Source organism: Haliotis asinina, chromosome 2, assembly GCF_037392515.1.
Source record: "Haliotis asinina isolate JCU_RB_2024 chromosome 2, JCU_Hal_asi_v2, whole genome shotgun sequence".
Classification (NCBI taxonomy): Eukaryota; Metazoa; Mollusca; class Gastropoda; order Lepetellida; family Haliotidae; genus Haliotis; species Haliotis asinina.
Window position 1 is genome coordinate 8107840 of NC_090281.1, and position 26980 is coordinate 8134819.

Here is a 26980-nt window from a genome sequence, read left to right on the forward strand (position 1 = left end):
ACCTGCTGCTGCAGCCAGTTCCTGGTCTGACTCAAGGAGCAGCTCCCAGGCTACTGGCATGATGTCAATGAAGTGTTCCACTCGCAGGATTGGAGCAGCCTTGGTCAGGATTGCCATTGGGCACTGTGTCAGTCGCTGAGCCTGGAGACAGTAAGTCATGTTTTACACTTTTTGTAAACATTCAAAATTACAGGCAATCACAACTTTTTATCAGTTATGAACAGACTTGATAATTTACAATTATGAGTACACTATTTCAAATAATCAAGACACAACTAAATGGGAACCATGTATTCTTATTGTTTTCAAGATCTTCACCGACTTCTCAGACACCTCTAGCTAACAAAGTCACACTGCAAGTTCACACATATTCTGATTTTCTTAGAAACTAGCATTGTCACTAAGGTGACATAATCCCCCTGCGCAAATTATCAAATCAAACTTTGTGCCGAAACCTTCACAATGTCGCAGTGACCTTGAAAATGATGTAAAGGTCACCAAAATCGACTGGGCCCTACATCATCTATAGATAAAGCTTGGTGTTGAATATGAAAAAAATCAGCTATCAGTTCTTGAGATATCTCACGGATAAGGGTAAAACATTGAAGTCCCCTTGTGACTTTGAAATGAGGGTCAAGGTCACCAAACCTGACCAGCACCTTTCTCATACTGTGATGAATCTAGGTGTCAAATATGAAAAGAATGTAGGCAACCATTCTTTACTTATGCCATTTCGGACAGATGGAGCCTAATACTATATCCCCCACTTCATGCTAAACACGCAGCGGGGATAATAAAAGGTATGTGTTACTCGTGGCCCACCTGTGAAGTCAAGTATTTAACAACAGGAGCCTCCTCCTTGACCTCCTTCGGCTTGTCGTCTTTCTTCCATGTGGAGTTCAGCTTCAGTTTCGTCATGGAGACATCTGTCTTGATCTTCTCCAGGAGAGGGGTGCTCTCCCGCCGCCGTGTTGGGGAGGTCAGTTGGAAAATGGACTCCTTCAAACACAACAGATGTACAATGACGCCTATTACATACTTTCATCACTGATGCAGATTTCATGTAAAGTTTATTCAGTTCCAAATTGTAGCAAAACAAAATCACAGACAACTAGTTCTGGATTAGTCCTCAAATTAACATGGATCTTTGAACTTATGGCTGTCCAGAGTACATGTAGCCTTGGAGCAGACAAGCATGAATTTCATTGACAGATTATTGATGCCCAGAAACCAACAAAGCAAATGTGATGTGGTCTTTACTGTGTGAAATGTACAGAACAGCAAAAGAAACATGACTGGTTTTATAGTCAAGAAATTAAACAGAAAACATAAACATAACTTGCGTTTCTTTAGCTGTCCAGTATAGATTATACTTGTTGAGCCTATCTGTGCATAAAAATCTCTAACATGAAATTAATGCAATCAACCACATTATGTCCATCATAACTATATTCCGCGCCACTCAAAATAGAATTATGAAATATCGCAATGTGTACTTATTGAAGACAGCTGCATGTTTGCTAATATCCATAAGTGAATAAGCTCACAGCCAACCGACAGATGATCATTTGTTGCATTCCAGCCTTGTTACAAAAAATTGATTTTTAGCAGAGCAAAATGTCTATTACCATAACAGCTCTAGAAAGTTTGTCATTACTTTCACAAGTATTCCTTATCATGTTAATAGCTTGTTATCATATGAAGGCATGATAACAACCAATTTCGGTTTTGGAACAAAATTATGTTAAGTGCCATCGGCCCTCCTAAGAGTATTAATGAAGATTTAATTGATCTAAAAATGATGCCAAATGGTGTGCAAATCCACAAAAAATACTCATGCCTGATCATGAATCATTGCTCACAGCACCAACCACTGTTCAGTTACATACCGGCAACCATCATATAGCTGGCTACTGAGTATCATAAGATACTTTACGAACAAACACACAAACAAATATTGCAATGGACTGACCCTCCTCTTGAGCTTCTCACGGAGGTTGTCCTTCTTCAGGTCAGGTTTAAGAGCATCCAGTTTCTCATCCTCCTCAGTGGAATGGTACACCTTCCGTAAGGAGGTGGTAAGGCGTGAGCAGCTTCGTCGTTGGCGTTCATAACAGTTGGGATGGCAATAGTTCTGGTGGGTGCAGATGAAGTTGGAGAGGTTGGCAAGTTGGACAACCACCTGAAGACAGAAATCAGACACAATGAAGATATGCTGCACTCTGGACAGGGATATATACACCAGACACACCCATGACTTGTTGCAAATTTACTACAGCCACTGTACAACTACAGACACTCAGATATATATTGCACAGACAATGATCTTATATACAGCAGACATCAGACACCTGAACACAGTAGAGACATACAACGAACAAACTGCCGACACATGGATCAGTTCCAGATATGCCAAGTCCCCAAGCCTGATGATAATCCCTACTTGCATCTCACCTTCGCTTGTGGGTCTCAATGTTCAGACTTTCCTCCCAGAGGAGTCTGACATACGTGAGCAAAAATCACTGAACCCAACTACCAACATCATGTTGCCTCACCTTTATCCAGGGGAAGTTGGAACAGAGCTTCTCATCCTCTGCCTCCTCATCCTTCTCCACTGGGCTCTCCTGGGTGTCGTCACTCAGCATGGTGACTGACTCGGTGTCCTCCACTCCTGGATCCTCTTCAACAAACTTGGCCTCCGACTGCAGGGACTGGCTGCTCACCTTCCGAGACCGAATACTGCCTGCGTGTTTGATGCCTGGAACACAGGTGCAATTCTGTACATAAACCCACAGCTACACATGCTCTTCAGTGAACACAGCTACACATGGCCTTCAGTAAACAGAGCTACATGTGACTTTTTGTAATCAAAGCTACATATGGCCTTTAGTAATCACATCTACATGTGACCTTAAGTAACAGCTATATATGGCCCTTAGTGAACATGGCTTCATATAGTCTTCGCAAACACCACTATATATGGCGTTCAGTACAAATAGCTACACATGGCCCTTAGTAAACTGAGCTACATATGGCCTTCAGTAAATGCAGTATCTTAGGTCCCCAAGACAGTATCAATGTTTGTACATAGAGAGAGAACTTAACTCAAGTTACATGCAAATCACTCCAGCCAATCTTGTGTGTCATAGTATATTCTAATTTTATAATTACACATGAAACAAAATTGTCTATTTTTTTCATGCCTAGGCCCGATTCATTCTCCAATAAAAGTTGTAAGTAAATTCCATCATTCCTGGCCTGGCTACAAATAACACACTGACACCCAACATTAATAGGACTCAGTCCCAGTGAGTGAAAATAGATGATGCATCTGTTTTTAATGCATCACATATATAATTGCATCTGTGTCCAAATAAGTAGGTGCTTATGACAACGAGTGCTTATGGCATAACAGCCACACAATTCCTTTATGAGGACGTTACTTATCTTATCTCAATGGTCATGTCAGTTCAGCGTTATTGTTCATCTTTATGACATGACCAAAGTAACTAGCAAATCCTGATGTAAAAGCAAAAGTTTCTTTCTCTTCTATTTTGTTACGTTTTAGCTATTTAGACAAGCAGATTTCTAAGTTTAAGTTCTTTCTGTGTACAACATGAAGATGAACTAGGTGACATGATGAATCAGCTTCAAATAGCAAACAAACTGTATATGAAGAAAAGAATAAGTCTTCACAAATGATTAACCAAACACCATGCATGCAATGTCTTCTATACTCCTCCCCACTACATATATGTCAAAGCACTTACCTTTATTGCTTCAAAAAAAATTCTGGGATTTGGAAGATGCAAAAAAATCCTACAAAAGTTATTCAGAAATGGTGAACAGAGAAAGACACTACAAATGAAGAAGCAAACCAAATTAGAATACGCTGGAATGAGTGTGAAAGTTGTGAACTTACTCTCGAAGTCGATGTCAGGTCTCTTCAGCTTGAAGCTATGGTTGATACTGCTAGTCTGCTTCATGCCTAACCACAGAGTCATACATTACACTCGAACCTCGCTAATCCAGACACTCCATTTTACAATGACAAAAATGTCTCCTTACAAAGCTGTCTCAGAATTATGACTGCCTCATGCCTTTTGCCAAGTCGATGGCTGTCATGACTCTAAGATTCTTTGATGTAACTAGGTCCATTTTATCTCTCAAACTGCCCAAATCATTTCAGTTTTTTAATAAAAGTTACACAGAAGCTGGATGTACAAGAAGACTTTAAACAATAGCTGTTAACGAGCATGTGCAGAGAAATATCTTGATGATGAGCTCTGAACAATGTGGATGAACAGTTTGGGATACTCGACTCTGACTTTCAGAAACAAGGTGTCCTGACTGTTGAGGTGTTTTGATTATCATGGTCTGGATTAATGAGGCTCTGTATTTGATACAAAAATGGTCATACAGGCCAAACTTGGCACTTGTCTCAGTTGCTGTAAGTGTTCTTCAAATACAAACATCACCATTTAAGTTTACCAATTCAATCGTTTAACCACCTGTCATTTACCAAAACATAAAACTTTATGGATAAGAACTTCAGTTCAACAGCATTTATCAATGTCTTAACATAGTCCAACTTGATTGTTTAAGAACCTATATCAAAACATCTACAGTGACACAGAAGTTGTTCTCTATAAAGTTGTATGTTTTCTTATTTATAAAGTTCAATTAGACCAACAGACAAACGTTATATTTTAGGTTGTATTCATAGAATACTTACAGCGAACTTCCTCTGATAACAGAATCTACGTATTATCATCTCACTATTTCATCTCTTCTAAACTACGGACTTTATCCAGAATTATTTCTAAACAACTATGCACGGATGTTTTAAGCATCTTCCAAGCCTCTAGCTGTTTTAGCCCTCTACAGTGGGTGTGGTCATACTCACTCCCTCCACCCCCCTCAGCTCGCTTCAGCTTGAAGCTGCGGTTGTGACGGAAGCTGGCGTTGTGCTGACCCGACCCTCGACGGAAGTGACGCAGAAGCTTCTGACGACCTTGAGCCAGTCTCCTACCTAGAATTATACATTCAAGTAGGAAACACTCTACTCTCCTGATAAGTTGAGCTAAAGAGTTGGTTAATTTTTTTGGACAATATTTGAGTCATTTTACAGAGTGTTTGCTTACGATACACAAAAACCTGTTTACCATATATACCTGGAACATATTCTGAAAAAAATGGTATGTAAACAAAACTATCTTGCATCTTGAAACAATGAAACAGTCATTATCAAATGTCTTGTGGGCACAATATAAAACATATCTTGCATTTTGAAGCAATGAAGCAACAGTCGACATGAAATGGTTTTGACATATACTCACTAAACCTGACGGTCTCACCTCTGTCCTTCTTCTCGTCCCCAGTGTCCAGACTGCCCAGGACGGAGATGGAGGTTGTGCTGCTATGGAAGGAGTCGGACCTCTCTGTCAGCACTGCGAAGCTGATCTTGCGATCTCCTGGACTCCCTACCGGACCTGTGCCGGGAGATCATGCTGGTCAGTACTGTCAGTTCATTTACAATGTTTACAACAAATCACAGCCATACCTTCTGAAGAATGTTAGCTTTATCAAAAGCCTGTAAGAACAAACACTTTATTACCATTTGCCATTTGCTGGAATATTGATAAGTGCTGTGATAAACAACAAACAAATCTTCAGTAACATTTTATAAGCAACTCATGTCTGATCATGTGTATCTACCTACACATACTCTGGGCAAGATCCGCAACATTTTATGAGCGACTCATGTCTGATCACGTGCATCTACCTACATGTACTCTGGGCAAGATCAACAACACTTTACTTCAAGATCCTCAGTGAGTATCTACCTACCTGTGGTCTGGGGCAGATCAGCAACGTTTGACTCCGAGCTCTTGTCTGAGTGTCCAGGGCTGCTGACGATGCTGCTGAAACGCCGTGACGTGACTGTCTTCTCCCAGATGTGATCTCGCTTCTGGCTGCGGGAACGAGGCAGATACTGGAATGTCTCCCTCAGAAAGGTGGTGATCTCCATCAGGACCAGACAGCCCAGCATCTTCAGAGCATATGGACACTCTGTCCCAGAACTGTTTACTGATGCTGTAGGCAAACAACAATATTGCATAACATAACATTATACATATAGGTCATAAAGTGGCTCCCGATTCATGAAACATATAACAATGAGCATTTCCCCCTCATCCTATTTGTTGACATAATGCAAACAAAGACTTATAAAGTAATGATATGAAGTAATGTTGATATATTGCTAAATAATGTTAGTACCATTGTGGGTACATTGTTGATGCAACACATAAATACAGAAACAATGGACACAGAAAAAAATGATTCACTGCATCTACAGGGATGCACCAAATTAAACACTGTACCCATAACACATCTATGACTTTGCTAAGTGTTTGTTGATTCTTTCAGAGCAGTTACATACATCATTTCATACAACAGTCTTCATGATCAATGATCCTCTCAAGGAATTACCAAACTGCATGGTTCTCTACAGTGTTACTTTACATGACCCTGGTTTTGACCACAAGGACCCTTCAAACTACTATACTCATGCCATTACTGGTTGTCACCCCAGTCCTATTACTAAAATTGAAGATGAAGACCAGCACTACTGGCATGGGTATAATTAGGGGTCACCAAGACCTCCATGTTTGTGACTCAAGGTGAAAACCTGATAATGTCATGCTGACCCTGGTGGTAACAAAGTAAAGAAGAAATGGTCATCAACATTCCCCACAAGAGTGTTCTGTTCCTATTAGTTCCTGATTTTCTACTCCACCACATTTATATCCTGAAAACACATATCAAAGTTGGTTTCTTTTATATTGGTTTCTGAGAAAATCTGTGCACTAAGGCAAGAAATGCCGACGAAGGCCAGATCTCTATAACAGTTTCAATTTTCGAACTCCATCAGGGCATTCATGTCATGAAAACACATACCTAATTTGGTTTCCTTATCTATGTTTTTTGAGAAAATCTGTTCTCAATTTCTCATTCGGGATACCGTGCAGGAAGTAAAAATATGCATAACAAGGGACAGATCAAAAACAGTGTAACAGTTTCCGTTTTCAAACAACATCAAGGAACTGACAGAGCTCAAAACTATATCCTATACAAAATAATAGAAGAGTCCTGTATCTCAAGCACAACGCTCTTCTGCCAACATGGGACAAACTGGTTTATCTTACCTCACACATGAACTGGCTAAGTGCTATTCTATTAATTTCAATGTATCCAGCTTACAGGCGATGTATTATTTTCAATGTACACTGCTGGGAATTCCAAACTCTTCTGGTGCTTCATGGTAGTACTTTTTTACCTCGAATAACATTGAATCACGCATCAAGCACAGAAATTACCGATGTTCTGCGATTTAAAATCAATGGAGGGGAGATAACTCTAAATCTGTTTACCTTGTGTCATCTGCAAAATGGCGATTTGACTCGCATTCAACAGAAGTGCTTCAAACAGCTTGAAATTAAAACTTGGGTGTTCAGTAAGATAAATACAATGTTCACTGGTCCCTCTGGATCCATGGGCTCATGTACCCTCGAGGTTTGTTTATGTTCCCTGAGCTGCAGGGCGAAGGCAACATAAACAAACCTCAAGGGTACATGAGCCCATGGTCCCCTTGTGACCAGTGAACAACTTACATTGCGTCCCTTCCTGAGTGATAAGAACTAAATCACTCTTGATACATGAGATCATCTTGAGGCCATAACACACAAGAGAATGATATCTTCTAGCTAATGAAATACTTTTCCTATCAAGGTCATACATTCTGGATCTGCCTCTCACAAGATTCACATGCCTTCATCAAGGAAGTCCTCTTCATCATCCTCCGTCCTCAGCTCCTTCCTGCGACCCTCGTCCTTGACGTCGTTGATGATGTCCAGCCTGTCACTGTGCTCCTTGGCTAGGATGTACTCCATCTGGTTACCCAGGTTCTACAACAGTCATGGAGTACCTGTCTCAAAGTCTTCATCAAGGAATGCCCATCAAGGAGGTCAGGCTACATCAGTTCATACAACACTATTCAGTAAACACAAACTGATAATGAACTCAAAAGGGCCACAACTTTCAGTTTGTTATAACTGTAGATTGTAGCATTTGGGCAACATTATACAGAAAGTCAGTGACGGAAGAAACAGTTTCTGTCCATTAGTTCATTATAAGAACATTTGTTTTAGACATAGTTTGGAACTTGCAGATAAATCCAACAAAATGCCTTTATGTTTCATACATACCCAAGGGCAATTATTACTAAATAATTCTACAAATGTCACATGCCAGATTCCTGGCTTTGATCACAGATGTGATCACAGATGTGAGATATTAACAAAAGGCCTGGAGTTATTCAACAAATAAAACTGTACTTTAGATTCCAAGGCTAAAATCTCAGTCTGTCAGTCATGAAGACATTTCTAAAGTGTGGATTCATATGAGATACCATAAATAATATTGCATATAACATACTGTCTCTATTTCAAACCTTTTCAGTTTCTCACATACCCTCCTGACATAACATCCTTTCAGCATCAGATCAATGTATATGTGGTCTACTCCAATGGTGACAGAGGCACATTGATACTACAATAGCACAAGGAAAATAAATCTTCAACTTCTGACAGTTAGAGAACAATGATCGCCTTGAGGAATACAGTCCAAGACCTCATACTGAGTTATGGTACTGACCTCTGCCCAGGAGAAAAAGAGTCTCCCTGCAGCCTTCTGCAGCATCAGGTTGCGTCGGTACCCAGACGGTTGGCCGCGGTTCTGTAGTGCAGCAACAGTGTGACGGAAACTCGGCAGGTTCAGTTTCATCCAGTTTGGCCAGTCACCACGGTTACAGCGATGGATGAAGTGGGCACACTCCAGCAGCATCGAAGCCCTGGCTGCCACAGGGGCGTCCTGGAAGAAGAGGTGTTCTCTGTATTCTCTGTTCATCTGTACTGAACATTTCCATCTTAAATCAACCCAAGACAGGGGAAGGTCCACCAGTGATGAAGAGAAATTGTGTTTACCATTTTCTTTAGGTATATGGCACTTTCAAAAGTGATGTGTTTGTGCCTTGTGTGTCTGAGTGTGTGTGCTTGTACTAGTTCAGACAGGTGTCTCTTACAGAGCGCTAACCCATGCGACACTATGTAGTCACTTAATATATAGGCACAGTAAACAGACTTCAATTCAAGGGGATCTGACTTCATTCCATCTTCTTACACTGAATGTCATCTAGAGAAACAGCAAGTGTTATGTCCCTAATGTCTAATGGCATTGTGCTGCCAGGGATTAAACTAACATCCCCCAATCACAGGGCAGACACTTTATCTCTGGATGACAGAGGCTGATATCAGCAAGGAGAGATAATCCAAACAAAAGGGGTCAAAATGCAGCAATAGAGTATCACAATTTTGTTTAGAGGACATTTTAACAGAATGACTTTAATCAGAACTTGTAACCTTTATCATCCCATCATACATTCAGTACAACACTTCCTTTGATGACTTGTTTATGTATTCGTGTTTTTTAGATCTTCCAGTTGAAGGTGATAACAAGGTTTTGTCAAATCTAAAGTTTGGTAACAAAATACTATGCAGGGGTTCAAAAATCCTATCGCCCGACGCAATATTCCAGCAATATCATGATACAAGACACCAGAAATAGGCTTAATACAATGTATCCATGTGATAATTGGTGAGTACATGTTCCTGAAAGGTTGTTCTGATGTGCAGCGTTTAAAATAATCAGTGGCCTCAGGGGTTCAAAAATCCCATCAGTCAGTTTTTATTTCGGGCAATCAAATAATGGTATCTTACTTGTCTGTGGACTACTATGGTTTCCACTTACGGTTTGAAACTACAAATAATCTTGGATTTAATTTCATATCTGCACATAATGAAGCAATTAAAGTTCGCAATAATAATAAAGTAGGGCTAGTAGAGAGTGAAATTATCACCCTTCGATAAATAGTCAAGTAAATAATTAACATCACACGATGTGTAACAAAATCAGGGCAAGTGGAAAATTAGTCAGGACAAGTGACTTTCTTGAAGTCATTTGCCCTGAGGCAACTGGCTTTTCAACATATTTTTTAACCCCTGCTATGGTGCTCTTACCAAATCCAACATGGCCGCTACAAGATGCGGGTCAGGAAAGACACCAGGATGACAGCACTCGAGCAAGAAGGAGAATCTGAGCATCCCAGATTTGATGAGGAACTTGTCAACAAGTCGCTTCTCTTGCTCAAAGTTGGCATCAGCATTTCCATCTCTGTTCACACCAGTTCGAGGATGTCGGAAATCTGAGAATGAATGGGATAATGGGATAATCTCACCCAATCTCAACTGTTAAAAAATGTAATGTAGTGTGGAATTCCCAGACTCATGTGTGGCTGATACACTTGTAGAATAATAGAGGTAGATATGTTATGGGGGAAAAGTCAGCAAGTTACACAGGTGTTTGTAGCTTCATGTTGCAGCAATTTTCCAGCAATAATCCAGCAATATGACAACAGCTTAAGTCAGAACTAGACAATTTGGATTTCAATGATGTGAGTTAACATCTACAATTAAGCAAGTCCTCAAGCTAAAGCCTATGTCAGGTTGCTTAAACATTGCCCAAAGCAGCGTAAAATCCAACCAACTCACTCAAACCGAGCTATCTGACGGCTTCCTGTGGTAACCTATTCTAACCCAGATTCCACACAGAAGTTCACTGATGAACCAATCAAGTCGGTACAAGATTGTTCACCAAAAATAAACAATCCTGTTTGAATAATTTGGTTCTGTTTACCATCATGACTTCCACGTTTGGTCATACGTTTTCCCAAGGTCTTTATGCCATCCTCAATTCTCTTCCTGGCACTCAGAAATGTCAAGGTCGCATGACTGGCAGCCTTGAAGGACATACGACCTTTGCGATGAACCTGAATCTCACTCTTACTTTCTCTACGGTCCAGAGGTGGCGGTTCATTGGGTGCTTCCTCTTCATGGTCAGACTTGGCTCCACCTCTTTTCCACCCTAATAAGGCAGAAATTTAGCCCACAATTAAAAGACATGAATGACAGACAGATCCATTATTTTGGACTATAAGAAACTCAGTACATATTCATGTTGAGATCTTGCTATCCGTTTATGAATTCCACATCCAAAATATTTACCACTTATCCTAAACATATCCTCCACTCTACAACACAGAATCTGTTGAACTCAATGGCATGTTAAACTTTGTTGAAAAGTAAAGTAAAAGTAAAAGTTTGCTAAAATTTAGAAAAAAGATATCTTGCAGTAAACAAATCTTGTTTAATATTTTTATAATCAGAAATAAACTAAGGACTGAAAATTCACTGAATATGAATCGTTAATTTTGTGATAATATCAATAACAAACACTGGGGCTAGATTTTCACAATATTAGCATGAAACCAGTTAAAAAATTAAACATATTTTACAACTTTCTAAAGTAATCCAAAGTAATCATCCTTTCAAGTAACAATGCAGGAATCCCCTAAACTCATGAAATGACTGTTATATCTGTATTCTTATGGGCTGCCAGGTAAACTAAAATCTATATTCGTAATTATCTTAAAAACATATGTTCTGGGATCAAATACATGGAACACATCTGTTCACTTAAGCTGCAAATGCAATGCCTACACTGGATTGTATTCCATAGCTAGAAATCTTCAGTCTACTCAGTGATAGATTTCTCTTCCCATGTTTCCCTGAAACGATCCTTGAAATAATACACCTACAAATCCTTGACAAAATTTCTGAAGTTGGACAAACTTTCACATGGAACTTTTCATTGACAATAAATTTCCAAGTTTTATTCCAGTCATGCACAACGAACATGAAACATCATTAAAATGCCTAGAACTATGAGGCGGCAACAACGTATCACATGGCAATTACCTTCATCAGGTATGACCATTTCTACAATTTTTCATCACAAAATACATAATTACTGAGAATCAATAAAAATGGATAATAAAACTTTTACAATGAAATGACAATCACTATAACCAATTATGAAAACTATTGTTTTCGTATACTGCAATTTGTACACATACTGACAGTGTAAAATTTCTCGAACATTTATCTCATAGAGGTAACAAATATGAATTATCAGTGATAATTCCTGCTATCCATATTTAGCTTTATAGCTTTACATACAAAATAATTAAAATTTAAATAAAAGTATGAGACAAAATGATTTAATGGAGACAGACATGATAGAATATAAGTCATATTAACAGCCTTGCCATGCAGTGGCTTGAATACATTGCATAGAGTTTATTACCATGGTAACAGGGGAAGACCCCTCTCATGCATTACCAAACAAGATAAGCTCGTTAAACCTATTTCACAGAAATCCCATGCATGCATAAGTAAAAACTGACTACTTTCTCAGATCTAAGTGCTAAATTAAGCTAGATAATTACAGAACAAATAAAAAAAGGATCTAAGAAGACTTAGAAATAAATATAATACGCCCTCCTTGATTTAAACAGAACTAGTTCTACATGCACTGAAAAGTACTGTATTTTCTGAATAGATTATCTCAAACTTACAACTGGCATCATGAGATGGAATCTATTCAACTTCATAAAATATTATGACATACTCTTCAGTTAAAGCTCATATATGTACGTATAAGGTACAACAGGATTAGACACAATTGTTACTCCACATGTCAACAAGTGAAAGTTTTTTTTCTCCCCAAAGTAAGGGTTATAAAGAACATGTCCAAAATAAGCTGTGAGTTTGATGGATTTCTGTTATGGTGTCTACCCCTGTACAAGCAATTAACATTTTCAATTCAATTTACAAACAAATTTCAAGTACTTCAGCAGAGAAGCAATGCATCTTTACTACATACAATGTATATATTTGGCATATATGATTGCAAGCTTCATTTCTTACACTTGGCAATTTTGCAGATGAACTTTAGAAAATAAAGTACCCTACAGTACTATAACACTTGCCAATATTGAATTTACTGAATCGTCTTCGCGGTGTGCTGGTTCCTGATGGTGGCTCGTCATCAGTGGCGGAGATACTTGTTCGGGGGCTGAGCTTCCCATGGCCCATGTCCTCAATGATTTCAGAGTCACTTGCTGCATACTGGAACATCAGCGACTGAAACAAAGCAGAAGCAGCTGATCAGTGCTAGGGAGTTATGTCTATCATAAATAAAGCAGGGATTTACACGATGCAAATTCCTTGAATCAATACACATAAAAATTGTCAATGGACACAACGAAATGGATTAACACGTCCACAGGGACACAGAAAAAGTCCAAATAGTTTTTCTTAAAATGATGATCAAGTAACAATAAGTTATCACTGAGTCTGCTACAGGTCAGGTTATGATATCATTTACAGTCTAATTACTGTGATGATCATGATACACAATACTATAACAGTAACTGAATTGCAAAAATATTATAACATAGTATTAAAAATAATATTTATGTGTCTGGGACCCCCATTTCATAGTCCAGGACCCCTGCAAATTAAAAGTCTGAGTCCCAGGGACCCTCAAAAACAGGACTGATAAATCCCTGATAAATAGACACCCAGTACATTGGTTGGCCACAGGAGATATTTCTTTGTCAAGTTTTAGTTTTTTTCTTCTTTGGTGCAGGAAGGTGAGACTAACATTTGCCACTTTCTTGACCTTCTTTCTGAAGATTGACCTTCGGGACTTGCCACCAGTCTGCTGTCCGTCTTCATTGTTGACGAAGTTGGGGGACTTCTGTGGATCCTTCTCATCTCCGCTCTCAGAAGTGATGGATGTTGTCCTCCTGTAAACCATATCATAAAGTATGTCCATTTAGCAATATAGAGATTGTAAACACTTGTTCAGTCTGTTAAGCATTGTAAATATCTCTTTGCCTGTAAAATGTCTGTTACAATCATTTGTAATTGTTGCATTGGTGTGTTCAAAAAAGCTATTCAGAGTCTGAAAACTTGGTTTTGGTTGTTTCCATTCCTACGTAGAAAGAGCAAAGATAGTTAACTACTTGAGATACGTTAAGTCATAAATGTGGTGTAAATTTGCTACAGTTATAAATGTTGGACTTACTAATTTATCATTCTGTCACTAAAAATAATCACTATGTTTATTAACATGTAATGAATTGAGGCACAGAAAGAAAGAGGATAGGAAGGAATGACGGGGGACAAAGAGAAAGATCTGAGGGAGAGAAAGTGAGAGTGCAAGAGAATAGCATGTCTGTGTGGGTTCGCAGAACGTGCACAAGATATGACTCTCACCTGACAGGTTTGGAAGGCTTACTGTTCAGCTCTCTCTCCTTCTCCATCTTTTGTCTGCGGAGTTTCTGGAGGGAGTCCAGCAGGCCGCTCAGTGCACACTTCCTGAACTGTCCTCCATGCACCTCCTTCACATATGCCATCATCTGCCGCACGTCACAGAACAGGCCCTGAAAGCAACATCTTGTCATTGAAACCATATCATCTAGCCCTGAAACCTTATCATCTTATCAAAGAACCATATCCCTTGAAACAATATCATCACAATCTGAAACCATGGCATATCACTGTAATGCCAACTTACAATGTTGTCATGTCCATACAGTTCCCCGACACTCTCAACACATCGCGACACGAAGGGTTTGAGCAGGTTTGCTATGAGGACACCTTCCACACCGCGGTATCCCTCGCCGCCAATGCTGTGGCCGAAGTTGTTGGCATAGCAGTTTCGGGGCAGGTTTTCTTGGGATACTGACTTCTTGTTGGCTGTGGGAAGGAAAGAGATAGACAAACTGAGAACAAAGAGCCTAATGATGCTTGTCACCTTTTATAGAGAACAAGGATGGATCTATACCAATGTGTGGAGTAGAACCTTCCCAGTCATTTACTGACTTCATTTACTGTCACAAATACCAACTGTACTTTAATAAATGGTGACATCAGTCCTCGACAACAGAAACATAGTCACTTTTGGACATGAGAGATATAGACTTCAAATCCATTGAGATAAACATTTTATTTATTATTTTGGAATCTCATATTCATATCACATTTATAAAAACTGTTTTGCAGCTTGGAACATGTAAGTCTCTAATTCATACAGCACTGTGTGTACATACGCTGTGGTGACTGTGTGTGCACTGTTGGATCAACACAGAAGCCAAGGAAAGCATGGAGGAAGTCTATCGTGTCCTGAAGGGGACGCCTCTTAACAGTTCCACGAAGAAACTTGTGGAAGAGAGGAGGGTTGAGTTTGTGCAGATGCTGCAGACAGTTCTGCCCCTTCATCCGAAGATGGTCTCCTTGAGGGCCAACAATTCCATCACCACATCCTTGTGGGCAGCCCAAAGCCTTGTAGATCCTGCAGGTGTTTGGGAGATACTCAGACATCAGCTATACAGCCTTTTCATTTTTACACCAAAATAAGTTTGCTTCATGCCTTAATCATGTTAAGCTGTTAACAGTTCTGATCTTGCTGCATCTTGACTTCTTAGGTGTCGTTGCATTCACTGTTGCCAGAATTCAATCATGCAACATAATTAGGAGTTCTGCTGTGATATCTGCATCATGCATACTCAGATTTTTGGAACAGGTGCTATATAAAACTACTATGGGTTACCATTAATAACAGAAACTTGCATATCAAAGTGAGATATTTCCTAGACTTCTCACATCTGGTGTACTAAGTTTCTCAGTTTAAGAAAGCATCACAATAAAAGAGAGCTCATGTCAATAACCAGTCAAATACTAGGGAGAATTTTTCCATACCTAACCACCTTACTAAAGAATTTCCACTTCTCAAAGAATGAAACAAATTTTATACAAATCATGATCAATTTCAGTAATTTGTGAGTGTTCCAAAACACAGCATGAAATATATCAATCATATAAATCATAATCATACATCAGTACTGTACCTGAACAAGCTGTCCATGGCCAGACTGTGTGCTGTAATATCCTTGTCCAAATCTGACTCCTTGGGCTTCTCAACAGGAGGTGGTGGCTTGTCGGTCGTGTCCTGGCTGTCAGGAGTGACAGGTGACCTCGGTGGGGATGTCTTGGTCTCGATGATGTCCAGGTCTAGCAAACAGTTCAGAATGTTCAGCAGAACCTCACAGATCCTCGGAGATCGTTCGTTCATGGCAACAAAGTGCACCGCTCTCAATACCACCTTGTAGTTCATGTGCCCATTGTCCTGAATATAATGCTTGGACCCTGACACCTCCTGAATATCCTCCTCAGGCTTGTAACTAATATTCGAGTCAGTCATACTCCTTGGCAAGTTTGGGTACAACCCATCATCATCTCTGTTGTCAGAGCCTCCAGAGAGCTCATAGTTGGATGAGGACAGATTGGGCAAGTTCTTCGGTTCTGGACTATGTTCTGTGATTGTAATTATCGGCCTCTTAATGGGCTCTGGTTTCAAGTGAATGTCGGCTTGTGATGAGGTTGAGGAATCCTGTCCACTATGTTGACTGCTGCTCCCAAAGGACTCCTTGTCCGACTGAGGCAGAGTCGGCATACTCTTTCTCTGTGCCCCAAATCCAGATGCCAATCCTCCGAATCTGTCATCCCGGTCCCGTCCATACCCAGCATAGCTCCCCATGGCTGAGTTAGGTCTAATCACATCAGACTCAGTGTCAAGAGTTGAGATTGTACAAGAGCTGGAGGAATCATCCCGGAAGTTCCGCGAGAAGATATGACTGCTGCTTCCATGGTCATGTTTTGATGTCTTGGGAGACTGGGATCCACTGCCATCCAACTCATTGCTGTCCTTCTTCCTTAAGAAAGACTTCCCAGTGTCAAAGAACTGTTTGAGCTCAATCACTCTGATCTTCTTAAAAGGAGGCTCTTTCCTAACATCTGGCCCACTGAAGGAACCTACAGGAGGGAAAGAGTGTCTGGGGTCTGTAGGGGAAACATTCCTATGAGGAGATGTTGCTCTGGATTCTGGGCTGGTGGGACTGACTCCAGCAGAGCGGTCCTCTGGAGAGCAGGCCTTACTGTGCCCACCAGACAGAACCTGAAGGTCAGGTACTGGAAGGGATTTACTTCTGCTCCTCTCGCACTGCTCTATGTGGATATACTCATCACTGACCTCAAGCATCCTCTGATGCATGTACCTCAGGGCCCAGTAGATTCCATCTTCATTCCAGTTCAGGCAGAAGAGACACCTTAGCACTGCAACATCCAGGTAACTCGCACTGAGGATGTCTGGTCCCTCGGTAGCTCGGGTTCCACTCGTCACTGCACTGGCAAGTTTCTGTTTTACATAATCCTTGTCAACTGCAGATGTCAGCTTGTGGAAAGCATACAGTCTGGAGTCTGGAAAGAAGGCCACCAGGGTGTCCTTCTGACCGCACCGACACGTCAGAGGGCCATCACTTGGCCGCAGCTGCATTACAGTGTTGCAATTCTCACAAATTACATCCATTGTTGCCGTGTGGGAATCTGATGCAGCAGCGGAGAATGCGCATATATCACTCATTCTAGCTATGGGAGCTCCTGGTGACTGAGGCTCGGTGTAACTGTTTCGACTCGTTGATTCTTCTCCAAAGCAAAACAGATTCTCTCGTGAAGTTCCTTTCCCTATGTAGATGTTTGCAGCATTTGTGTTTACCTTCAACAAGTTCCTTGTAGCTTTCAAGACACTTCTCTGCGGTTTGACAGGAGTGGAAAAACAGGGAATATCTGGTTGACGATAATCCCAAAGCGGCTGCCACAACCTCAATCCATTCTCTAGTTTCAAAGAATCAAAATCAGAATCTTTCATTGTATGGATAACAGGTGCAAACAGATAAACAAACAGCTGGACTGTGCTGAGCGAGTGCATGTACAGAGGTGAGCCAACATGTTTGGCAATATGGCCGCCACGTTTCTCTATGTCCGCATCTTCACACTCTGACGCAGCATCTAGCATGATCCAGTGAAGAGTATACAGCAGCTTCGTCTCGCTGGGTCCAAATCTCAAGTCAGGATGGGCCTGTTTGCGGACAGTGAGAAGACTGGAGCAGGCATGCATTAGGTGAGGGAAGGCGGCCTGGATTGTCTTCCACCGGGACACGCTCTGGATGGCCTCGCAGAGACTTGGGGACAGGCCATGAAGGATGTTCTGGACAACCACACGCTCAAATGACTGAAATGGAACACGCACATCATTTTAGGTACAGGACATTTACACAATTCGAAAAACATTTTCAAAATTCTAGAAAGAGCTGAAAGAGTTCATTTTTCAACATATCCAAAACGAGTTGCTAGGAAGTGACTAGGATACATATCAGGCATACATATTGGTTTACAGGTATTGCATGAATAGTGGTTTACAAATACAATAACAAATCTGAAGCTGATGTATTGTTCATTATTTCCAGCAAAACAATAATAAGATAGTGTACCGGACATCTTGACAGTGTTAACAAATTTAACATATATGAGTAGTGACCATTATCATCCACCCTAGGTAGGACATATCCCATTTAGCCTATCCTTTTTCATTTTATCACATTTTATCAAATTTGGAACACTACACTTACAATATTCATGACTATTCAATTCTTTGGATAGTTAATTTTACTTAAACTCAAGCAGAGATTCTTTCACATACTGTTTTCCTTCATAATTGTTTGAGAAATGGTCAAAATATGAGAGACTTTGTGTTGTTATCTATCCTGTATCAATAACAGCAGAATCGATGCACTGCACCATGCTGAGAAACATTAAATATGGTAATGAAAAAAATGGATCTGCATGAAAATTCACTGTCAAACAGCTCTCAATACACCATAGTACATATGGCAATACAGATGCAATCTTGTCTAATTCGGACCAGCTTGGGACTGACTGCAGTCCAAGTTACACAGAATTTTCTTATATCGATGCCTGCAGGCTCGGACCCTAAGTTCAGTCCAGTTTATGCAGCAGTTCGAGCAAGAGTCCAAGTTGGACAGAGTATATAGTAGGATTGTTTTGACCATTAAAAGCCAGAAAAAACCTTAACTGGAGCTGAAAACAAGCATGTAGTTATTTAACTCAGTTTGTTTACAGACATATTTTGAATGGAAAGTTGATATATTTTTTGGATGGTTTAACATAAACTCCTTCCCTCTGATGACCATCTCATGTCTTCCTGTTGGTGAAGACTGGATGACCCAACATACATTTCCACTCAAGGTGTGGGTTACCTTTAGCAGCATACAGAATGACAGTCCTTTTCCATCTTTCTCAAAACCCATTAGGTCTACAATACCTTGCATACTTTACCCAGTTAACTGAATTTGCAGTCGTACACAAACTCTACAACAGCATTACCAAATGTGAAGCGAAGCCTATATACAAATGCTATTATAGCTGCATCCACTGTCCCGAGTTTACTGTAGCAGTCACATGACTTCCAGGTTGAGTGTTTAAAAATGAGAGAATTTACTGAGAAGCATTCATATTTATATATCTAAAAGTGTTAATTACCTAATAAGGATAAGAAAATCTGTGCAAAGTTATAAATTCTTTAAACATGTTAAACTAGTGAGAGTATACAATATGCTAGCTTCTCCTAAACAAATGCAATTACGCATATATAAACAGACATGTCAGCAAATACTCAATAGCTTGAAAACGTATTTGGAGCTCTGAATCAATATTGTGAGAATAAAAATAATTCAATTTGCTTTCAATGAGCACTTGGCTTGGAATGCTGCATGAATAAATCCCTGATATGCATGCAAATGTAGAATGGACACCAATAATCAAGTTATTGTGCCTCACGGTGTCAGTTGAGCATCCCCAAGTTATTGCCTCGATCAGATCCTCCCCATCCGCACAGTACTTCCCCTAACATATAGATGCCCCAGGTACTGCCCTCCTAATGTGATAACATTTCCAGGTCACCGACTCAAGGGGCATTCATTGACCACAAAAACAAATATTATCGGGTGTTTGCAACCTAAGTGACCAATGAACTGTCAGACTCATGGAGTATTGTGGGTGAGAATTACGAGGTCAGACAGGAATCTATATCCAATATCACCTTTCCTCAGTTCAATAAAGCATTGACAGTGACATATTACAATTGTGCATGGTCCACTCCAGTTCTAGTGACCAAGTATCTCCTATCTAATCCACCAGCTAAATAATACTTCCCCTACAACTGGCATTAGTCTGACCATTACAGCATCCCAGCATATTACTGAGAGTCTATGAGTCTGTCAATGTGTAATACTATATGTCCTTGCTTGAGACAGGCCACTCTCCAACCCAGAGAAAATCAATAGCAATTTAGCCACATAGCTGGTGGTTCTATTCCTTGAGTACTGCTATGTGAATTTACTACTGGCGACAAATAATCGTTTCTGTGGCAACAACTTCTTGGACATGTGCCAGTATGCTTTCTTCTTGCAGTAAATCAGCAGCATGAAGAAATAGATTTTTGCCAATATTGCTGTTCTGATTGAATTAGCCGGAGGGTCATAAAACAAGAACCATTCCAGAAATAGCCTGCATGTATCACAGCATTGATATTCTTTGAAAACTTCCTTGATCTGACCATCTGGGGAGGGAATACCTGACCATCATGTTCCTAGGATCTAAATTATTGTAGTATAAATTTTTGCCCCTGTACAGTCATTGAAATATATAGGTCTGTCTCCTGGAACCTAATTTTGCCAAGTTTGCAAATAAAAATATATTTTTTATCCCCAAAATACCTTCACAGGTCAGTGAGTCAACATGGAATTCAAAAGTACATCCCAGTCATATTAGAAAGGCTCAGCCATGAAATGTGGAGAACTTGGATTATGCCAATATTCCACTGCCAACAAACTTTTTTCCATAGTTCTGGTGGTGTTCCGATGATCAAAAATAATAAAAAATCGATCAAAAGATGGGTTAAAAATCATTATCAATTGTGAAAAACAATTTTCAGTTAATCAGCCACCATCTTCATTGAGATCAGCAGTGCAGTGATGATGCATAGCGTCTATCAAACGTGCAGTGAAGGCTTGTGGGATGTCACGCCAGATTCTTTTGAGTCTTTTGCAAGGTCAAGGACGTCATCTTGCAGATGAGGAAGACAGTTTAGACGTTGATCCATCTCATCCCAAGCATGCTCTATCAGGGAGAGATCCGGTGAACTTGCAGGCCAAAGCAGCAAGTCAATGTTATGGTGTTGCAAGAAATCCATAACAACCCTTGCCTTATGAGGGTGGGCACTGTGCTGTTGGAATGTTAACCCGGGGCCATGACGTTGCAGAGAAGGAATTGCCACATGTTGAAGAATCTGAGCCCTATAGCCCACACCAGTTACACTGCTCTGAACAATCACAAAAGGAGTTTTTTGGCATGTTGTTATGCTACCCCAAATCATCACGGAACCCCACCAAAGCGTTTCCTCTCCAAGACACAGGCCTGTGCGTAATGTTCTCCCACGTGAGTATAGGCACATTGACATCTATAACTATGGGAAATGTTACACCTGGACTCATCTGTAAAAAACAAGATTTCTCCACCAAAACAAAGGTCTGTGGACATGATTTTGGCACCACATTCAGTGAGCTTGTCCATGAATAAGTTCTATGGCGGGACGTCATGTCTGATCCCGTGATGATGTAAACATTGTCAAATTGTGTTGGGATGAATACGGGGGAAGTCCTGGGATGATCCGGACAGTCATCACAGCAGTGTGAAACCTGTGGCAAAGATGGGTCACCCTTATCCATCTGTCCTGTCTTGGCATTGTTGTACATGGATGTCCAGAACGTGGCCGATTGATGACGTCATTTGTGTTCTGGTAACACCTCACCAGTGCAGTGCAGAAATCGTGTCTGGTGGCAGTGGAAATGTGCAGTCAATTGTCGTTGAGACATTCCACCCATGGACCATTCCAGTGGCCTCTTGATGATGTGCAGACGTTAGCCTTGGCATGCTATGCATTTCAATAGCCGTTTCATTTTTTGAACGATCACATGGGCATGGGTTGAGCTTTCAAAAGTGATTGTATTGTGTGGCATTCATCTGCTCTGTTTCTCTGTCCAGCAATGCATGTGCAACAGCGTACTGCACGTCTCAAGTACGAAACCACTGACGTCACGGAACATGGCACGTGCATACATGTTGGATACATGTCACTAATCTCTGAGTTTAAATCCTAATGTGTCTATACAGGTTTGATAAATTTAGATTTTAATTTTTTGTATGCACAGTTTCTTTATGTACCTAGTATATAAATTATAATGGATTATCGTTCACGTCCTCTGATAATCAATAGTGGATTAGGTTTGGATTCCAAACACTCATAACAACGACTTTGCTACCCTGGCTACTGATTACAACACTGTTCCACTCAAGTCATGTATGTAAGATCAAAAGCGATCATGATAGCATTTCACCAAATATTTGCTGGTGCGTGTATACTGTGACCTTCTCTGACACAGAGCATACTAAATCACCATGTTGGAAGTATATCTAGCAGCTAAATTGGTTTACCGAGACCTTGATTTAGAAAATACCTGAAAAACAGGAACCATATTCTTGTCAAGAGTGAGTGAGTGAGTTAATATTTAACATCACATCAGCAGTATGTCAGCAATATCGTGACAAAGACAATTATACTTAACAGTGAAAACATTTGGAAGATTAAAATCTGTCAACAATGAATTATGAAAATACTAGACAATGACAGCTATGAATATAGAACTAAAGAGCAAAGCTAAAAAATTCCAAATAAAGAAAACAATACAGTATAATCGCTGTAGATAACTTCTTGTCAAGAAGGTGCAAGAACTATCATTACGGGTTCAAATGGATGAAAAACATTACGCTTTCTGCATCAATTTATAATTGTGTGTATACATTAAACCCTGTTGTAACTAAGGTTACAAATGTGCTATATATACTGACTGTATTGTAAGAACTCTGCACTTGTGTGGAACCAAACAGGCTTGGAAGAAGAGACACTTATGACTCAGCAGGTCGCCAGAATTGGTAATAAATAATGGTTGCCATGTTTGCACTATCACTGGACACCATAGCTGTGATTATAAATGGAAATCCATATTCATGTTACTTCACATAACCCAAACTAGCCCAAATCTTCCATGCAGCAATCAGCAATGGCCAAATATGGTGGCCCTATCGTTTCCACAGGGTAGTTATTAGAGACACATTAGCTTGGACCATTTATTCAACATACAAGGTGTTAGATGCATTGGTGTTGCTTTAAGAGATGTTGCAAATGTTAAAAACCTTGGAGGTCCATTATGGATGTAGCCCACTAAAAACTGACAAATGTGCATGATGCAGTTTGTATTCTCCCACATCCTAGTTATCATCCATTTAACTAACCATGTTTTCTTCTGATTAAATGATCTACAAAATATCATCTCAATCACAAAAAAGTTCTCATAGAAGGGGAGGCTATAACATTCACATTGTAAACTGTCAACAAACATTATGTTCTTAAAAAAATGTTAATGAAAAAATTATCTACAATATTTCATTATCTTAATGCAACAAAAACTGTAGTAAAAACAAAATAAAAAGTGTAAACATTCTCACAGCAAAATTTGTAAAAGAGTACTATTTAAATTTACAAAATTAATAAATTAACTGACACATAATGTATCATGCATCATACTGTCAGACATAAGTGTGAGGTACATGAGTCACAACTGAACCATACTCTCATTCAGGGCCCAGATTTTCGAAGCTCTCTAAGCGCCAAGACAGAAAAATCTTAGCCCAGTAACACATGTCTACTTTTCTAACAATTATGCTCAATGTAACATATTCTTAAGAATTACTAACAACAGCTGACATCTTGTAAATGCAGGTATACAAACTGCATAGTATGCAATAATTTCATACTATTCATCATGTTCTTGTGTATTTCTCCACAAAAACTCAAACATAATTTGAGAAATGTGATCATCTTGTATATCACATACAAATACACAGCTTCTCTGGAGTTCTGACGCACAATGAACGAAGTGACTGCACCTGACCGTCAGACAAATTGGGTACCCTCTCCAACCACAAAATAATGGCTTATCTTCCTGAAATATTACCTATACCTTCCTGTCGCGTAAATTTGTAATGGTGTTTTTCAGCACACAATTCAGGAATCAGCACTTACCCAAGGAGAATACACAAAGACAATTGCTAAGTTAATGAATTCCTCTACAGGCACAACCTTATCTTCAGTTGAGTATTTCAAACACACAAACCAAAATTTTAAAAAATTCCTGATCAACAAAAAGCATCAGTTCTCTACATTCCTGATGTAAATACTTTGACTGTTATGATTCACTTGTGTATTCATGTATAACTGAACCTCTTCACTTGATAAATGCCATAAGCTATCAACAATCACCAGAATTGAACATTTACGAATTTCTTATAAAGGAATGAATTTACTCGACCTTGTGTATTACTCATTAAAGTGACGTCTATGCAGCAAGACAGGGAAACAGTCAACAGGTATACATTAAATGTGGCAGTAATGGAGTCACTGTCAACTCTGTACTAACTCTGTCAACATTGTAAGAACATGTCAAGGAACTTACTGAACTACTGTTTCACTGAATATAATGAATAAAATATCAACTCCAGATTTGGTATTTATTCATTATCCAATATTCATGCATGTATCGTATTCACCTCACTGCAACCATTTGTCTATGAACTTTCTTGGAATGGTTCATAATACCCACTGAATAAATGTTTGAATATAACTTTTAAGTCCTACATCCTTTTCTGGAAATGAAAAAATATTACTTAACAAGTTCGTGAGAAGCAAACTTAATCTGCTGAAAGCAAACCTGATGTTTACATACATACAGAGTTTGAAGAAGGAAAATTGAACATTCTGAAAAGTTTATTCTGGAAACCGAAACTACAAATGGAGATATTGCCTGCAATTTTGAAAGGGCAAGGGTTAATAACGCATGATAACTCACCACGCAGGCTGCCTCACACATCTTTCCCTGTTTGGGCCGAATGAAGGGGCTGAAATACACAAAATAGGCTTAACTATGAGACTACAGCCCACGGGACTATTACAAATTCACATTTCTGAAATATACTTGAGTATATGTTACTATGCATAAATAGCAGTATGCATCACCATCATGCTACTATATACTACTAAAATAACACACACACACACACACACACACACACACACACACACACACACACACACACACACACACACACACACACACACACACACACACACACACACACACACAGATAACAAAACTTGTAACTGAAGGGAGGCTTTGATTTGAAAAAAAATACAAAACAGACTGACTGTTAAAGAAAATGTTGGAGATCTGAAGACACCTCCAAAATGCTCTTTCATTTGTTTCATTACATGCAATACCAGAAATGATGCTGAAATTTTACCTACACAATGACAGACATTTGCAACCTTCTATCAAACATGTTAAGAATTAAAAAATGCCTAAATGTTTTGTACTTTCGCATAGCATACAGAATGTTTGGTGTACACCTTAAGATCATGCTGCTCCTCAAACACAAACTCTTCAGTCAATAATTTCATATTTGTTTTGTTTTTGTATCATATATATCATTATATATCATTCCCATTGTACATTCTTTATGACATATTTACTCTTCCATTGTAACCCTGAGCAGTATTCTCATAATGAACTTGTGCTTCTTTACCAATTTGGTTCCTTGCACTGAAAATAAATGTGTGAATCATATCTTCATACACCAACATGGCACATTATATCAAAGTTTACTTATACTGTTTTGTAACCTACCACTAAACAAAACACACTGAGACCTCATTTCCACCTGGTCCAAAATACTAAGAGTATTTACAATCTTAACTTCACTTGATGACAAAAAAATCTATTAATAGCATGATAAGTATCTCTTATTTCTTGCATGAAAATGCTGTCACACCTACTGTCGCACCAAAAATTTGATGGCCTGTAGCGCATACTGTAAAATCCAGTATAATCTAATGGGCGGTTATTTCTGCCCGGTACTGTACTGTACTGTATACTGACACTTGATGATGCGCGAACCCTGCTGTCATTCGAATACACAACACGAACGCTCTCCTCACAGTAAGCGAACATACTGAAGACTGTCATTACCACATACGTATGTATCATGATGCATCTAATACTTTCCAATATCTACCTGATCTGACGCCAAAAGAAGGTTTGGATGGGGAGAGGCACCGATTGATCACCATCCAAATCATCACCACCGACTGTCTTTCGCTTCGTCATTTTGAAAGCTCTTAGAATGTAGACGGTAAAATGGACGGGGTTGCGACAAAACGCATATAATCACAGACTGCAGCACTGTTTGTGTTCATGCCGACTGCTCGCTTCATGTTTTCCATCGACAGGTCAGTCGTTGTTTATGTCTCGACATTTTCTGAGATTTCATCCTGCGCATCAATGGCTCTTGGGGCTCATTTGCATAATGGTAATATTGCTGAGGGAACGACTAGCTACATTAGGTTGTGGATGGAGGCTTTCCATGAATGTTTTGAAACAGAATCGATCAATAAAATGCTTGGTTGTGCTGTGGTAACGTCGCTAAACGTCCGCTCTAATCTAATTTTATTGATTACAAGTAATAAATGCAATGCAACACGGCGTTAGGATATGTGATAACCGTATGTTCTCAGGAACATAGCACAAAATTAAAGTCCCAGCACCTGTTAACCGGTACAAGCATCTAAACTCTACCTATGTGTACCTATATGCACCTCATTCGGGCACAAACAAATCAGATCATCACACATTTGTAGGATTTCAGAGTGACGGGGGATCGATACAGCTCTGTCCAGTGTTGATTTTTGTTGATTCAGGGACAGAGGTTCGGACTTGGGCAAAAGGAATGTGCGCGGCGTGCATGAATGTAATCTTGTAGATTGATCAGATACGATATGTCAAAACATGCGTCATTTGGCAAGGGAA

General features: G+C 39.6%; 1 protein-coding gene across 1 annotated transcript in view; it reads right to left on the bottom strand.

Annotated features, from left to right (window-relative positions):
• Nucleotides 1–26388, bottom strand: part of LOC137274792 (protein unc-80 homolog) — a 79859-nt gene extending 53471 nt beyond the window's left edge. The window contains exons 1-19 of the mRNA XM_067808126.1: nucleotides 26190–26388; nucleotides 24968–25016; nucleotides 15938–18156; nucleotides 15140–15381; nucleotides 14605–14786; nucleotides 14304–14470; nucleotides 13696–13831; nucleotides 13010–13163; nucleotides 10816–11043; nucleotides 10140–10324; nucleotides 8719–8934; nucleotides 7835–7970; nucleotides 5851–6096; nucleotides 5358–5492; nucleotides 4907–5032; nucleotides 2556–2758; nucleotides 1973–2182; nucleotides 823–999; nucleotides 3–141 (exon numbers count right to left, since the gene is read on the bottom strand). Coding sequence (XP_067664227.1) covers nucleotides 3–141; nucleotides 823–999; nucleotides 1973–2182; nucleotides 2556–2758; nucleotides 4907–5032; nucleotides 5358–5492; nucleotides 5851–6096; nucleotides 7835–7970; nucleotides 8719–8934; nucleotides 10140–10324; nucleotides 10816–11043; nucleotides 13010–13163; nucleotides 13696–13831; nucleotides 14304–14470; nucleotides 14605–14786; nucleotides 15140–15381; nucleotides 15938–18156; nucleotides 24968–25016; nucleotides 26190–26281 — 5242 coding nt within the window. The 5' untranslated portion in view covers nucleotides 26282–26388. The remainder of the gene's footprint in view (nucleotides 1–2; nucleotides 142–822; nucleotides 1000–1972; nucleotides 2183–2555; nucleotides 2759–4906; nucleotides 5033–5357; nucleotides 5493–5850; nucleotides 6097–7834; nucleotides 7971–8718; nucleotides 8935–10139; nucleotides 10325–10815; nucleotides 11044–13009; nucleotides 13164–13695; nucleotides 13832–14303; nucleotides 14471–14604; nucleotides 14787–15139; nucleotides 15382–15937; nucleotides 18157–24967; nucleotides 25017–26189) is intronic.
• Between the last annotated feature and the right edge of the window lie 592 nt (nucleotides 26389–26980).